Source organism: Abramis brama (assembly GCF_963993115.1).
Source record: "Abramis brama genome assembly, chromosome: 24".
Lineage (NCBI taxonomy): Eukaryota > Metazoa > Chordata > Actinopteri > Cypriniformes > Leuciscidae > Abramis > Abramis brama.
The window spans coordinates 19738404-19755707 of NC_139986.1; the positions used below are offsets into that span (position 1 = coordinate 19738404).

Here is a 17304-nt window from a genome sequence, read left to right on the forward strand (position 1 = left end):
CCGTCATATCCGCGTTGTCCCTGGTTTCCGCTCGTGCTGCCATGGCAACCAGAGCTATGAACCAGAGCCGTCTGATAGTAACCAAAGCGACTGACGCGGACAACTTTGTAGTTCGCAATGTCTATTTGCACGCTGTTGTTGTTTCGTTCAAACATTATGGACCATGACAAGCAGACTTTGGATAAAAAAAGGAGAACTAAAACGAGAATCAATATCAGCGCGGTGTTTTCGAGATGCCTAGAGCTCCCATAGACAGTATATAAACGAGAGCTCCACGTCCGAGACTTCGACCGCTCCTAATTGTACTTTATTAAACAGGTGAGCACATTTACATAAAACTAATCAATGTTTTATAGTTCAACAATGATAAAATGTCAGAATATGATCTGTATGTTATTCTAATGTTGATCTAGTTTACTGCTAGTCTCATACAGACAAACTAACACATAAATTTCAACACATTCAAATGCAGTTTAGTGTGATAGTGTAACGTTAATGTTAGACCAAGTGAAACAGCGCTGCGTTACCTCACAAGTTTAATTTGTCTAATAAACTGACCTGTGAGTAGTAATTCTGCGTGTAGTTCGGTAGAATGAAATGTCCATATTCCTTTTATATCCGCGGGACTCGCGTCGCGTTTGGAGCGGTTTGGAGCTGATAGCTGTCTCTTAGCAATCCCTCGTGATAAAAACATCGATGTATTCAGTCATCCATAAACATTATTAGATCGGTCGGCTTGACGTTGACGACAAGATCCATAATTCTTAGCAAATGTGCGTCATCAATCTACGCCTTTGTTATTGTAAATAGGTTAGCGACCCCTAGTGGCGAAAAATGCCATACTGTGCCTTTAATAACACAACTTATTTTCTATTATCTCATTTACTAAAAAAAACTAACAACTAAAACTTAACTATATAAACATATATATATATATATTTTTAAATATTTTATAAAAATGACAAAAACAACAAAATGACTAAAAATTAAAATGATATATAAAAAAAATCTAATTCAAAATATTAACAAAAATTATAATAGTACATCAATGAATCTTAAATAATATTATAAAATATGGTGATCTTTGAGCATGTAATGCTATAGTACATAAATTTCACTACTTTAAGTGGTATTAACATCATTACCCTTTGCAAGGGTAAATGTAAGAACAGTACACTTTTTTAATAGATTTATTATCAGTTTTCATTTGTAATCAAAGCAGCTAAATAGTGTTTGACGTCTGGCTTCCCAGTAAATAATCACTTTGAACAAACAGATTGCAGAGATTCTGTAGACGTGCAACGTCTTCATCTTATCTTCTGATGAGAAATACAAACACTTGCTGAGCCGTCAGATGACAGCACTACTAGCTAGTCTAGTTAAAAGGGCAGCTTTCCTCATGAACAGCTTTGAGTCCGAGACATGTGGAAGTGTAGAAGATGCACAGCTGTAGCAGATGGAGTGAATTACCAATTGTAATGTGCAAATGGGAAGAACTGACCTTGTCATTTTCCAGCGTGTCTATGAGGGGCTTCACACTTTATTTGTTCAACAGAGGATGCATTCACTAAAACGAATAAATAATTTGATTGTGAAGGGGAAGTAAAACTTGATCTCATCAACAATTGAATTCATTTTAAATATCAAATCACTTTGTCGCATCACCATATAGTAGGTGAATGTCAACGATCCAGCAGGGACTCATCTGTGGTACAGTAATATACAGCATGAAATCTGAAGTCTAGAAGCACCGTTCCTCCACCTGTTTTTTCCCCCAAATAGACAAAATAAATATAAAAAAATAGATTTATACATATAACAAAATGTGATTTATTTAAAAAAAACATTTGTAAACCATCTATTTATTTATTTTTGAAAACCATTGCTTGGAAAATCTCTCTCTTTCTTTTAAAGTAGTAAACAATATAAAGAGTGAAGATCCCAGAATGAGATTTATGTGGAATGTATAAACAAAGAATAGACTTCCTCTTATCGCCTCGCCGTATCGCCTGTGACTCATCCCTAATCCAGAATTGCACAGGATGAATTTCCCATTAATTATACAGGAAAATTCCGTGGAGAAAGGTTGGGCTCTGACGCTTGAGCACCTTATCAGTGTTGGATGCTTTTTTCTCAAATAGATTTCCCAAAGATTTTTTTTATTTTTTTGTTTTTAAAGAAATAAATTTTATTCAGCAAGGATGCAATAAATTGAAGGGGGAAAAAATGACATTTTCATTTCAAATCATCCTTCTTGGTTTACACAGCCGTTTTCAATATTGATAGCAATAATAAAAAATGCTTTTTGAGCAGCAAATTTCTGAAGGATCACGTGACACTGATAATGATGATGGAAATTCAGCTTTGCATCACAGGAATAATTTACATTTATAAATATATTACAATAGAAAACATGTATTTTAAATTGTAATAATATTTCACAATATTACTGTTTTTGCTGTGTTTTTGATCCGATAAATGCAGCCTTGGTGAGCATATAAGAGACTTCTTTCAAAAATATTTAAAAAAATATACTGACCTAAATTTTGGTCTGAAGATTCTGCAAAAATCCCTCTTTTAAGTTCCACCAAAAAAGTAACAATGTAACATGTTTTAAAACGCCATGAGAGTGAGCAAATAATGACAGAAGTTTCAGTTTTGTGCAAGGCAGATCAGATTTCTTTAGATGAGCCATTCTGCATTACTAAATCGGTTAGATATTTATTTATTTATTCTGGTGTGAATAATGTTATAATGATGATGACGAATGACAACTGTGAAACAGCAAGGATTCTTTGGGATTGAGAGAGGGCCTCCATACACCACACCCTGTTTTTACAGAATTTACTATACTATATACTATATTTATTTTTCATAATATAAAATTTAAATTAAATTCAAATGTATAGCACTTCCCACAATAAAAGCATTCCCAAGCAGCTTTACAAAGAACGGCGCCTTGCCTTTCAAATACTTATATTTATACACAAAGCAATTGTGGTTAGTGAGGAGGCGAAAGCTTCTTTTTACAGACATCATTTTTCCAGGGGGGAGCGTTTCGTGTCTCATTATGTTGTTAGTGAACAGGAGGCTGTGGTCAGGAAGAGCGACTACAGAGAGGGAGGGTCGGATGAAACCGGCACATAAACATTAGTTTAAACACAGGCGCTAGAGATATGGAACATGTGGGGATTGAATGAGAAAAAGGAGTGAGCCAATGAGAGAGGGAGATATGGGGGGAGGACTGACGACACAACCCTGGGCGAAACCTCATGCATCGACTGCTCTGTTTACAGTATGCAGAGAAACAGACTGACAGTGTGTCATTACACTGAGATACGCACAGGCTGAGGCTCACACGCATGTTTACATGTTTTATGGGGACTGTCCCTAGAGATTTTTATACTGTACAAACTGTATATTCTATCATCTACCTGCGCGCACACACGCACGCACACATGCTTATTCACATTAAAATGCATTTAATAAAGGCTGACAATCTAATTAAAGACATCCCTTACAAAAATATACCATTATAATCATAATTGATCAAACTAAAGTAGATTTAATAAATGTATTGTACTAATGTTAGTGTAATTTTATTGACTATAAACCAAAAACTAAAATAGTTTTAGTAATTTAATTTTATTGAGTGGTGATTTTGTGAAAATATAATACAATAATCTATCTATCTATCTATCTATCTATCTATCTATCTATCTATCTATCTATCTATCTATCTATCTATCTATCTATCTATCTATCTATCTATCTATCATATTGTATTATATTTTCACCAAATCACCACTCAATAAAATTAAATAAAATTATATTTTAAACATTATATAATTATACTTAGGAGATTACTTATGCTCAGAAAGGCTGCATTTATTTGACTCAAATATTTATTTATATAATTTATTATATATATATATATATATATATATATATATATATATATATATATATATATATATATATATATATATACATATATATATATATACATATATACATATATATATATATATATATATATACATACATATATATACATACATACATATATATACATACATATATATATATATACATATATATACATATATATATATATATATATATATACACTGTAAAAAGTGAACAGTTGGATCAACTATAATATATATATAATTTATTTTATTAAAATTACTATAAAACCAAAAGGTAATAACTTAATTAATGCTGACAGTAGTGCCTAAAGTTATAATTTTATTACAAGTACTATCAGTAACAATAGCTGTAGTAACATTATTACTGTAGTATTTTAGTATAACAGGCATTTTGGTGGAAACTATAGTTAACATGGTACATTTTTGTAAGGGATATAATCGCTAAAATATCATCATCATCACTGTCAACTTACAGTTTGTAAATACCAGCAGAAATATTCATAGAACATTGGCATTGGCATTTGTCTAAACGGGTCATACCCTGCAGATATGTGTGGTTTCTGCTTCCCAAACTCAGCATATGAAGCCAAGCTTATCAGGCCAAACCTTCAATTTAGAGTATTATGGCAGAATCAAGCACTCCTATCCATCACGCAGCTGCCTTCGCTCTACAAAAGAAAAGAGCAGATGTGACAACATGAGATTGTTGGTGCCTCAGCTAACCACATGCCCACAAGAAAAACAAGGCTCATTACCTATAAGTGGCTTTTACATTCACTAAAATAGCTCTTAATGATATGTTTAATGAATGTTGTGTTTGTGGGACAGACACGTTACCTGGAATAGACACGCTTCTATTACACAAGCACCTGTAGGGACATTCACAGTATGTCAACACTTTTCATTTGTTTTTGACTAATAGAAAGATTTCCAATTTAACATAAGAACATAAGCTGAGAACAATCTCTCCCTCTCTCAAAAACAAACAAACATGCACATCATGTATCTGTAACAGACCTATCTTACAGAATGTACACACTGATAGTGTCCTGAGACAGAGAAAGACATAAACACAATGATTGTCATACTAAAAGACACAAGGATCTTTTATAATGTGTTGAAAGGACACACACAGAACAGTGTCCGGAGAATGAGATCTGAATAATTGTACTTTCATCCTATATATTTTTATATACATAGGCCTACATACAGTAGTCAACATTTGAAGTGAATCAAAAAAGTTCATCAAAGTTGTCAAGAACGGGTATTGTTCAAAATTAATATATAACTTTGATGAAAGATTTTGATCCAATTCAAATGTTGTACTGTGTGTCTCTGTATATATATATATCTGTATATATATATATATATATATATATATATATATATATATATATATAAATATAAATATATATATATATATATATATAAATATAAATATATATATATATATATAAATATAAATATATATATATATATATATATATATATATATATATATATATATATATATATATATATATATATATATATATATATATATATATATAAATATATATATATATATATATATATATAAATATATATATATATATATACACAGTGAGGAAAATAAGTACTTGAACACCCTGCTATTTTGCAAGTTCTCCCACTTAGAAATCATGGAGGGGTCTGAAATTGTCATCGTAGGTGCATGTCCACTGTGAGAGACATAATCTAAAAAAAAAAATCCAGAAATCACAATGTATGATTTTTTAACTATTTATTTGTATGATACAGCTGCAAATAAGTATTTGAACACCTGAGAAAATCAATGCTAATATTTGGTACAGTAGCCTTTGTTTGCAATTACAGAGGTCAAACGTTTCCTGTAGTTTTTCACCAGGTTTGCACACACTGCAGGAGGGATTTTGGCCCACTCCTCCACACAGATCTTCTCTAGATCAGTCAGGTTTCTGGGCTGTCGCTGAGAAACACGGAGTTTGAGCTCCCTCCAAAGATTCTCTATTGGGTTTAGGTCTGGAGACTGGCTAGGCCACGCCAGAACCTTGATATGCTTCTTACAGAGCCACTCCTTGGTTATCCTGGCTGTGTGCTTCGGGTCATTGTCATGTTGGAAGACCCAGCCTCGACCCATCTTCAATGCTCTAACTGAGGGAAGGAGGTTGTTCCCCAAAATCTCGCAATACATGGCCCCGGTCATCCTCTCCTTAATACAGTGCAGTCGCCCTGTCCCATGTGCAGAAAAACACCCCCAAAGCATGATGCTACCACCCCCATGCTTCACAGTAGGGATGGTGTTCTTGGGATGGTACTCATCATTCTTCTTCCTCCAAACACGTTTAGTGGAATTATGACCAAAAAGTTCTATTTTGGTCTCATCTGACCACATGACTTTCTCCCATGACTCCTCTGGATCATCCAAATGGTCATTGGCAAACTTAAGACGGGCCTTGACATGTGCTGGTTTAAGCAGGGGAACCTTCCGTGCCATGCATGATTTCAAACCATGACGTCTTAGTGTATTACCAACAGTAACCTTGGAAACGGTGGTCCCAGCTCTTTTCAGGTCATTGACCAGCTCCTCCCGTGTAGTTCTGGGCTGATTTCTCACCTTTCTTAGGATCATTGAGACCCCACGAGGTGAGATCTTGCATGGAGCCCCAGTCCGAGGGAGATTGACAGTCATGTTTAGCTTCTTCCATTTTCTAATGATTGCTCCAACAGTGGACCAAGCTGCTTGGCAATTTCCCCGTAGCCCTTTCCAGCCTTGTGGAGGTGTACAATTTTGTCTCTAGTGTCTTTGGACAGCTCTTTGGTCTTGGCCATGTTAGTAGTTGGATTCTTACTGATTGTATGGGGTGGACAGGTGTCTTTATGCAGCTAACGACCTCAAACAGGTGCATCTAATTTAGGATAATAAATGGAGTGGAGGTGGACATTTTAAAGGCAGACTAACAGTCTTTGAGGGTCAGAATTCTAGCTGATAGACAGGTGTTCAAATACTTATTTGCAGCTGTATCATACAAATAAATAGTTAAAAAATCATATATTGTGATTTCTGGATTTTTTTTTTTTAGATTATGTCTCTCACAGTGGACATGCACCTACGATGACAATTTCAGACCCCTCCATGATTTCCAAGTGGGAGAACTTGCAAAATAGCAGGGTGTTCAAATACTTACTTTCCTCACTGTATATATATATATATATATATATATATATATATATATATATATATATATATATATATATATATATATATAAATATATATAAATGACCCTGGACCACAAAACCAGTCAACACCTAGCCAACAGTACATTGTATGGGTCAAAATTATCGATTTTTCTTTTATGACAAAAATCATTAGTTTAGTAAGTAAAGATCATGTTCCATGAAGATATTTTGTAAATGTCCTACCGTAAATATATCAAAAAATATTTTTGTGAGTGAATGCAGCACAATCGCGAACATAAATTGACAACTTTAAAGGTGATTTTCTCAATGTTTTGATTTTTTTGCACCCTCAGATTCCACATTTTCAAATAGTTGCGTCTCAGACAAATATTCTAACAAAGCCCTATCCTAACAAACCATACATCATCTGAAAGCTGAATAAATAAGCATTCCATTGATGTATAAATCTCAATTTCAAAAACATGTACCCTTGTGTTGTGGTCCAGGGTCACATATATAAACCCAGCATAGTTCATCCCCCTAAACTAAGAACAGACACACATATAAACAGCCCCAAGGCTTTCTGGGTGACGGTAAGAGGGGAGGAGTCTGGTCTCCCTACGCACAACCACATCCATGTGTAATTATTTTTCACTCTGAAATAGTACAGACCATACAGTCCTCCGCCTTCCCTTGGGGCACATCCCAAATTTAGCGTCAACACACCCTTCTTTGGAGAAAACCCTAAAAAAAACTCAGAAACATGCACAATGAAAGCTAATTATAGCAGTACAAAGCTAAAAGATGCAACCCTCACAGGAAAACCTTGGACGGATGTGCTCTACACCTTCATCAGGAAACACTTAACAAAATCATAGAGGTCATGAGACGGCAAGGTTCATGCAAATCTTCAGAAGCAGAACTGACCAATGATCGGATGCCATGTGATTCAGATACGAACTGAAGTCAGAAATACTGAATACTTGTGCATAAAGGACTAAAGGAAAAGAAAACTGCAGCTTGACCCATGAACTTCTGTCCCTTTCTCAAAGAGTGCTTTTAATATTAGACAGTCATCAGAACATTCCTCAAGCCTCTAATTGACCATTTCCATGAAATGATGCTTATTATTCATAACAAATAATAGATAGTTATTAATACATTTCTGACATTAAGCAGATCATGAAGGTTGTCCAAAAACGATGAAAAGGCCAAGATTCCCATAGAATGAGATACTTAGGATAAAATGGGCCATAAACTATGAGCAATGTGAAAAGTGAAACATGGAAAAAAAAAACAACTCACAGTTATGCAAGTTCAAATACACTTGAGATGATAAATGCTGTCAAACTGACCACATAATTGCTATCGTTTTCCCATAGAGCCTTGCAGCAAGGGAAAAGAGACATGTCGTAGCCATTAGCTGACTGACAGCCACCAACTTGAATCCACATACTGATGTCCTTGAGAATGAAAACACACAGACACACACACACACACACACACACACAAGTAGCAGTGTCCATCAGCCAACAAATGTACTAAACTCTTCTCTGTGTGACACCTTTCCTGACATCAGAAGCACCCAGACATCACAGTTCCACTGCCACAAAATAACTATATTCTCTTTTTCTTAGTCAAAATTACAAAATTCAACATCAGATGGGATAATACTGGCATCTACTGGCAGAAAATATTCTGCAATAATTTATCCAGTCCTATAAAGCTTCCATTTTAATTTTTCATGGATGAATTTTCCTTCGAATAATTCTCCTTCTGTTTAAAAGTATAACATTCTCATTATTAACTGCCATGTGTTTTCAGACAGGGTTTCAGACGGGAAGAAGGTTCATCAGACTTACCAAATATGTTCAGAGCCGCACTGACCTCTTTGTAAACAAATAAGTCAGTGACACAGGAAGGATCATGTAAATTAATTTTATAAACGCATGTACAATGGGGTCATGAAGCTGAACAAAGACAACAAATTTAAAAATATATATAAGAAAAAAAGCAGAAAGTACATTAAAAACAAGTAAAATTAGTGCAGTCTGGCTAATTGTTGTTGGGGAAAATATTCACAGTATACAGATCATATACAATATGAACGCTTCCCATGCACATTAGAGCATGTTTAGCAATAGGTTTCCCTTGTCATGTGTATAAGAGAACATTTTCACAGTTCACAGCTGTGGCAGAGCTTATAACTTTGCTTAAAATAAACCATTAACCATTCAATCGCTGACTAAGCAACTAAAGCTACTCTTTCAAGTTCAATAATACTGCAGTAGTATCTTTATTTGTGCAGTTTCATGCTGTGTCTAGTCATATTTACACATGTATATTTTTCTCACCCTGTATGCATTTCAATTTAGATTGTTGATGCTATGCTATGCTAGCTAATGGCAACCATTTTGGACTCTACACTGAAACCTAGTGGTGTGGATGAAGCATCACGCAACAGCAATGTTTTCAGTTACTGATACTATCGTAATCGTGTCACTACTTATTTTAGGTTACTTATGTGTCTGTAAAATTGCTGAATGTACACTCATTTCATTATCTTATGTTTTTTCCGTCTTCCCAAATTTCCTTATTGGGTCAAAGTCTTTTATTTGGCTTTATTTATGCATGTTTGGGTTGACAGTGCAGGTACAACATAAAACTACACATACTTTGTGTGTCTAGGGTGAATTCAGGTTGATTGGGACCTAAAAAAGTGTCCTAATCAACCTGAATTCACCTTACTTCAGGAAGACAGAGAGGCAAAACAGGCAAGTAATGCCCACAAAATCCTCAATGTATTTGCTGATATAGTTTCATTTGTGGGTTTACGTGATATAGTAGACACACTTATGTCAAGGTGTGATAATCCACAGTATTTATCAAAGAGGGCACTATTGGCACTGTCCTTAAGTCACAGTGTAAAAGCATGCAGCTTCAAGATGATTTTTACTGCTTGTTTCTATCGGAGCCATTCAAACCAATCGATTAAGAGTTTTCTCGGGTACAGCAGCACTCTTGCCCCTCTGGTTGCACTCTCAGGGTGGGAAAACCTGACAAGTACCAGCAAAGGTAAAACCACCCAGTCGTTTCCTCCATGAGTTCAAGAAGGGTCTTCAGTAAGCATTTCCCCCAAACAGTTTGACTGGAGGAGATGGCTAAATGTTACCGTGCAGTGACCATCCACAGGCCCAGAGCTACATTGGCCGCTAGAAGGGCACTGCCCCCCAGCAGAAAAAAAAAGCCAATCAGCTCTCGGTTGTTCCTCTCTGGGATCACAGAGCTCAACGTAGCTTCTAGGAACGCTGTGAGCATCCACTGGCCGTCCAGAGCAAAGCAAGGAACAGCGTTTACCACCGCCAGAGCCCCAGACAGTGACACCAGGTATCTCAACACACAAGAAGTTAAGGCTATACATACATTTATAAATGAGTCAGTCATTACAGAGTTATTTATCTCAGATTACTAGCGGTGCATCGGATCACAAAATTTACGGTTCGGATGATAAAAAATAAATAAATAAAAAATGGGGGGGTAAAAAATGTTTTTCCTTTATTACTTAAAGTTGACTTGGAAGTTCTTCGATACCACATCAAAAACTACTAGCCTAACTGATAAAATTCAAACATTATTAGAAACAAGTGAACAGTCAGTAATAAAATAAGAACAAATACACAAATTGCAAGCAGAGATGAATGTGTTCAGGTACAGAAATTAATAATTAAGCCTAAATGTAAAATAATTTTTATTTGTTCACTGAAGAAATTAAATATTGTGCCATCTTTGTTAAAGCTGTATTTTGTTGTTTTATTAACATTAATTACAACTGTAGGAATATTAGGTGTCTGCCGTTACTTTAAAACCGAATGCACGGACCGAAAAAGCTACCAGTTTCTTTCTCAACTGGTCACTTATGACATAACCGAGAGAAAACTTGCCGAGATGGGTATTTAGACATGATTTTTGTGTGTATGTGTCCGTTCAAGGGCAAGGAAACACGAAAGAGGAATCAAATCGTTGTTCGAGCGCTATCTGAAACACGTGCCTCTCTCTCTCTCTCTCTCTCTCTCTCTCTCTGCAAGTGTGTGTTTCGAGTTTGTGCAGCTGTGCGCAAAGATAACGCGTTAGCCCCGATTTTAGCCTCTTCGTCCACGTTTAAAATTGTTTGAATTTGTACATTTTCAAGACAAAACACGTCCAAATTATAAACTTCCACTCTATGATTGTTAAAATTAGCAGTTAATCCGCGAATCACATGCGTGCCGAACCGTGGGGCAGCTGGTCTGTACAGATCAACTGAGACCCGTTGCACCCCTACAGATTACAAAATGAACCAGGAACCACAATTGTGATTTATAGACTAAACAAACTCAACAAAGGATGAAGTCTTTATGAGTGATGTAAATGCTGACTGTGTGGAAAGGATACTTGCAGAAAGTCTCCAGCATGACAGGCAGGTCTGGATGAAGAAAGCCCAAACGAGGAACAAAGTTGGTGAGACTCACTAAAAATAAAGAAATGATAACGTTTATATCCAGGAACTTTTGCATAAAACTGAATAGAATAGAATAGAATAGAATACGTCTGACCCGAGTACTGTAGGTGTGAAGGGTAGCCAACAAACAGCATGTCTGTTTGTGGTGGGTGTTTGACCCGGATCAGTCTGGTCTGGTTCTCCAGAGATGGGATTAAACACAAGCTTGGGATGAAGTCCGTTTGACAGTCTGTGTTGGTACGACATGTACGACTCGCTTCAATGGTTTTTCTGACCGGCAGGCAGGCGAACTAGCAGGAGAAAAACAGCAATAGTTTAAAGTGTCAAAAATACCAAGACTGAGATGGCAAGAATTGTTTTCCCCCCTTCCTCTTGTGAGATATAAAGCGTAAGTGCGAATGTCAATAATGCAAAAAATAGATCCGTTTTCATTTTCAGATATTATAGCCATGCAAAGCCTTGTTAGCCAACAGCAGGAACACTCATATTCAGTTTTAATAATCATTCCCTGTGTTTAGCAATGAGGTGCCATTATCTGACACTGCAATATAGTTTATTGCTGATATTAATCGGAGCAAACAGAATCTCAATATAAGTTTTATAACAGTTCTAATTTGAATAAAATACCTAAATACGAACTAGGAGCATTGCAGTGTCCATCTTACCAATTTGCTCTCCACGTTATTACTGTAAGAGAAGCAGAGGTCTGTCAGGCTGTTGTTCCCACAGCACTCCATAGTGCCATCGAGGCGTTTGAATGCTGAGTGGAAGAAAAATCAGAATGAGCTAACAAATATTTGTAATATTAACTTAAACAGCAAATCTTTGTTTACACCACCGTTTGAAAAGTTTGGGGTCAGTAAGAGTTTTTATGTTTTCGAAAGGAATCTCTCGTGCATTTAAAGATTTAAAATAATTAAAATTCAGTAAAACAGAAATATTATGAAACATTATTCCAATTAAAAATAACTTTGTTCTATTTGAGTATGTTTTAAAATGTCATTTATTCCTATGATGCAAAGCTGAATTTTCAGCATCATTACTCCAGTCTTCAGCGTCACATGATCCAATTCTAATATGCTGATTATTACCAATGTTGAAAACAGTCGTGCAGCTTAATATTTTTGTGGAAATCATGATGCATTTTTTTCAGGATTCATTGATAAACAGAAAGCTCAAATGAACAGCATTATAAATGTCTTTATGGCCATTTTTGATCAATGTAATTCATCTTTGCTGAATAAAAGCATTAATTTCTTTGAAAAAAAAGAAAAAAAGAAACCAGACCCCAAACTTTTGAACGGTAGTGTATATGGCAGGTTAGTACCTCTTCCTGCCATCCAGCTGTGCTGCAGTTTGGCAGTGTGAACGCAATAGCCCGTCTGAGGATTATGGGATAGATGCGGAATGCAGTTGTGCCAGTCCTGCACTCCCAAAACAGTGCAGTCCTCCAGCTGGGTAACCAGATCTCCTAGAAACAGCCCACGGGGTCCACTTGATGGGGAACCCTGTACAAAAAACTCATCTCAGACGCAGGACACAGCCGAAACATAAAACTTAAAGACGAAAGCTGAGCTGACCTCCACCACCTCAGTGACTAGCGCCCCTGCTCCAGTGTAATACAAGGGGAACAGCAAGATGGGCAGCAGGAACAGGAAGCTCAGGGCCACAACACACAGCATGAAGTTGTGCCACACACCTACACAAAGACAGACAAAGTGGGAAAAAAAAACAACGTTTTATGAATTGCATATGCAAGGTTTGTGGCATTGTGCTCGCAAAAAGTCATTGTGCCTGGTTTAAAAAGTCTCACCGGCGCAGAATATTCTGAGCTGCTGGACTGGAGAAATGAGGTTCAGGTGTGTGGTGAAGAGGTCCACAAACGCTCCAGGATAAACCACAAACATGAACATGCCAAAACCATTCAACCTCACCTGCTCCCTGAGAAGAACATGCAGAAAGAAACTAAAACAAGCTTCTTTCCAACAGAACACACCATTTTAAAAAAAAATTGTTTTATATATAGTTAGTTTATAACCAGCATTATAATGGCACAAGCCCAGAAACTCACACTTTGCTTAAATTACACAAAAACTTCTGAGAAATTTAATAGTCAAATGGGGTGATATTTGAGTTTGTTAACCGAAACGTCTGACAATCCTTTACAGTGACTCACTCTCTTTTCTTTCACAAATGTGCATGCAAACTAAGTATAATACGCAAGTAATCTTACTAGAAATTGAGACCCTATAAGCAACCAATAGACTTAACATTAGTGACTCTTCTAAAAGTAAACAAAATATTTTTCCTTTATGCAAAAATCTAAAGATTCATTCTTGCTGATTTTTGCTCCATTAGGGCACCTTTTCATCTTAAAGCTGCTGTGTAATAAACGAAATTGCATAAAGCTTTAAAAGTTCTTAAGTTTAAATTCTTTATCTTATCCTGGCTAAATGTGGGATACGTAAGTGTTAAAATGTTCGACGCTGCACCTTTAAGAGGATATGTTTACCTCAGTGCTGCCACCCCATGGCCAAACTCATGTATGACTCCACTGACCAAGATAGCGATGAAAAAATAGGCCAGTTGACTGACAGGAAGGTTCACACCAGGCACCTGATAATACAACAAAAGACATGACCGGAATGATGAGGCTGAGCACAGACGGTTCACACTGTCATCACTGCTCAAAGAAATGCACCAACATCGCATTCTAATTCCTAAAGACTCTTCTGTACTCACCACCACTTGCAATATCTGTTCGTGGGACCCCTCCGGCGTCTCTGCCAACATCTGACTCAAAGTCTGCAGCAACGTTTGGCTCAGGAGAACCACAGATCCAAACATCGCCAGAACCCCAAACACCATACCAGCACTGAACCTGAAACAGATGTGCAATACATACATATACATATATATATATATATATATATATATATATATATATACACACAAGTTAAAATAAGATTCTAAATTCTGGATTTTAAATTCTTTCTCTATGATGATAGAGCAACAAAAGGAGAGTGATTGTGGATATGTTGGTGTGTGTGTATGTGTGTGTGGGGGGGGGGGGGGGGGGGGGTCATCATAAGCAGCTTCTCATCATAAGCAGCTTAAGATTTTTTTAATAACTAAAGCTGTAAGTCCTCAAAAAATTTAAATAAATATCATCAAAGTGGATTTAATGCGTCAACAACCACACCAATGGAAACCAAAACAGAGCAAGATGTCTTATAGTACATAATGTTATTAGATCAGAAAATGTAAATGACATGATCCACGTTTCTTCCATTCAGAATCACAGAAACAAAATACTGACAGCTTTGTATAATACAGCAATAAAGGTTAAAGAGCTAAACATGCATCTAAACATGCAAAATAACTGATTTGAGGACAGTAATGCCAAAACTCATACCAGATGTACAGAAAGCGAGGGTTGAGGTGAGCACATCTGGCAAACAGACGGTTGAAGATGCTTGTGTGCCATTTGATATGGAAGGGGGAGAGAGTGAATCCGTTCTTGGATAACCACGATTCATAGCGGCTCTTCACTGAGCTGGACGACTGAAGGTGAAAAAAAGATGGTTAGTTAGGATGGGATAAGGTTTTATAATCATCACCCTTATAAAGATTTAAAAAAGGTACTACAATAGTTTATGCCAAAATGAATACAGTAGTTGCTACATTTATTGTTGCTACTGTACAATAATATGAGATCTCATTTAAAACATACAAAGTTATGTCTGCCATTTTATACTTAAAATATTGCATTAGTGAGAGTAACAGTTATGCTGTGTTAAAGTAATAAATCAGATGATGATACAATGGTACTTTGAGATATACAATGTAACTAAAATTATACTGGTATTTTATATGCTACTTCAAGGTAAACCATGGTAGTACCACGAACACGGTCCAATCCAATGCCTAAAAATCAATTATGATCGATCCGATTGTTTAAGCAGGGGATGGGGAATGTACTCTCTTTCGTTAGCTCAAGTTAAAGAGTGAGTGGTGAGATCCGCCTACCCGCAGCAGCGTGTCCGCCAGATACACGGTACACCACCCGCCCATCACACACACCACCACCGCTATGGGAATCATGGCACACCGGGCTGCATGCGTCTCAAGAACGTCCAATTCCAGAGACAACCGATCGTAAAATTCCGACTGTCAAGCACACATGCACGGTGAACAAAACACCAGTGGAACACGTCGCTTCCGCGTTTGCGTGCATTACGCAGGATTACTAATCGAGTCAGACTGTTTACTTTTGTCAGAGCCATAGGTCAGAGCATGTAAGTGGCTCACAGTCACAGAGCAATCGAGCGCGATGGGAATTTCGAAAGAATCGGTTCTTTCGAACAGACTGTTTAAAATGATTCAGTGATGCTTTTACTTAATCGCGTTTTTAAGTTTCATCAATAAGGATCCTATTGTATTTTTTGTGATTCAGGTCATAAAACAAAGTCATTTAAATAGGTCTAATAACAATGTTAATGTAGCCTACATTTAGCTACGTAATATATATATATATATATATATATATATATATATATATATATATATATATATATATATATATATATATATATATATACTAAAATCCGAGTGTGTTGATTAATCTGCCTAAACACATTCCCAGTATGATTTTATTTGTTCGACTATTAAGCTCAAAGTACAGGCTACTTAAGTTGTACATCAGTGTAATTTTCGTAAACGTAACTTTTTATCCCTTCTTCAGTCAAAATTTCATAACTTCAAATTGCAAATGCAAGTATCAGCACTCTTATAGGTTCTCAACATTACCAATTGTACGTCGGTTCTTGGTTCAATTAATGCGTCGGTGAGTTTGATGCAGAGTCGATATGATTTGGTCCTATTATTGAACAAATTGTTTAGTCCTATTCGTGGATGTATTCTGACTCCCCAGTCTCCAGTGTGTTTAGGGTGGGCTTTAAAGATGGGACCAGTCAGGCTAGCCCCAAAAAGGAAAGCAAGAATTTTGTGAACTGCTTCAACTAATTCATTTGAAAGATCCAACACAAAAAAAACGACTCGTTTAGGGATCGGGCATCGCTACTTCACAATGCAGCTAAAAACTACATGTGCTTTTTTATTTGCATTTGCTGAAGCATGAGATCACATCTCATTTGCACCATAGACATATCTGTCAACTGCACTTTAGTTTCCAGCTGAACAAACATGCTTTTCACTTGTCGAATTTGGCCTCTGTGTGTGTGTGTGTGTGTGTGTGTTGTACTCACAAGACCTGCCTTTAAATGTGCAATTTAATAAAGATGTATCAGGCATTACTGTTGACCTATAAGCAAATTATGCCAGTCAACAAACGAGATGGTCAAATTTTCTCAAAAAGTTATTGTAGGCTATAGTGTACTGTAAAGAAAAACTGCAGTGGCTTTGAATGTAAAGCACATGGGTACAAATGAGAGGTCCAAAAATCCCTGCAAACTTTTCCATCCGGGAACCAAGCCTTTCTGAGTGGGAGTGATCTTGTCTGCCCCTCAGGCTCCTAAAGGTTTAATGAAATTATTTATTATCTGAGATGGTGTTCTAGATAGACAGCAATTATGGCAGCCTTTTATGCTTACATTAGAGAGGAGGCCGCTGGCTTCATAATGCCATGTGCCCACAAGGACGGATTAATGCAAAATAGACAACAGACACTGAAAGGA

At 36.4% G+C, this 17304-nt stretch overlaps 1 protein-coding gene across 1 annotated transcript; it reads right to left on the reverse strand.

The window, feature by feature from the left end:
• Positions 1 to 9032: 9032 nt before the first annotated feature.
• On the reverse strand, positions 9033 to 15846 carry mbtps2 (membrane-bound transcription factor peptidase, site 2). Its single transcript, XM_084103414.1, has 11 exons — positions 15638 to 15846; positions 15024 to 15172; positions 14351 to 14489; positions 14121 to 14224; positions 13422 to 13549; positions 13189 to 13307; positions 12936 to 13116; positions 12274 to 12368; positions 11703 to 11898; positions 11542 to 11617; positions 9033 to 10501 (listed from the first exon to the last, which is right to left on the reverse strand). Exons 1-11 carry the CDS (start codon positions 15710 to 15712, stop codon positions 10279 to 10281), a joined length of 1485 nt encoding a protein of 494 aa, XP_083959540.1. The 5' UTR covers positions 15713 to 15846; the 3' UTR covers positions 9033 to 10278.
• Positions 15847 to 17304: the final 1458 nt, after the last annotated feature.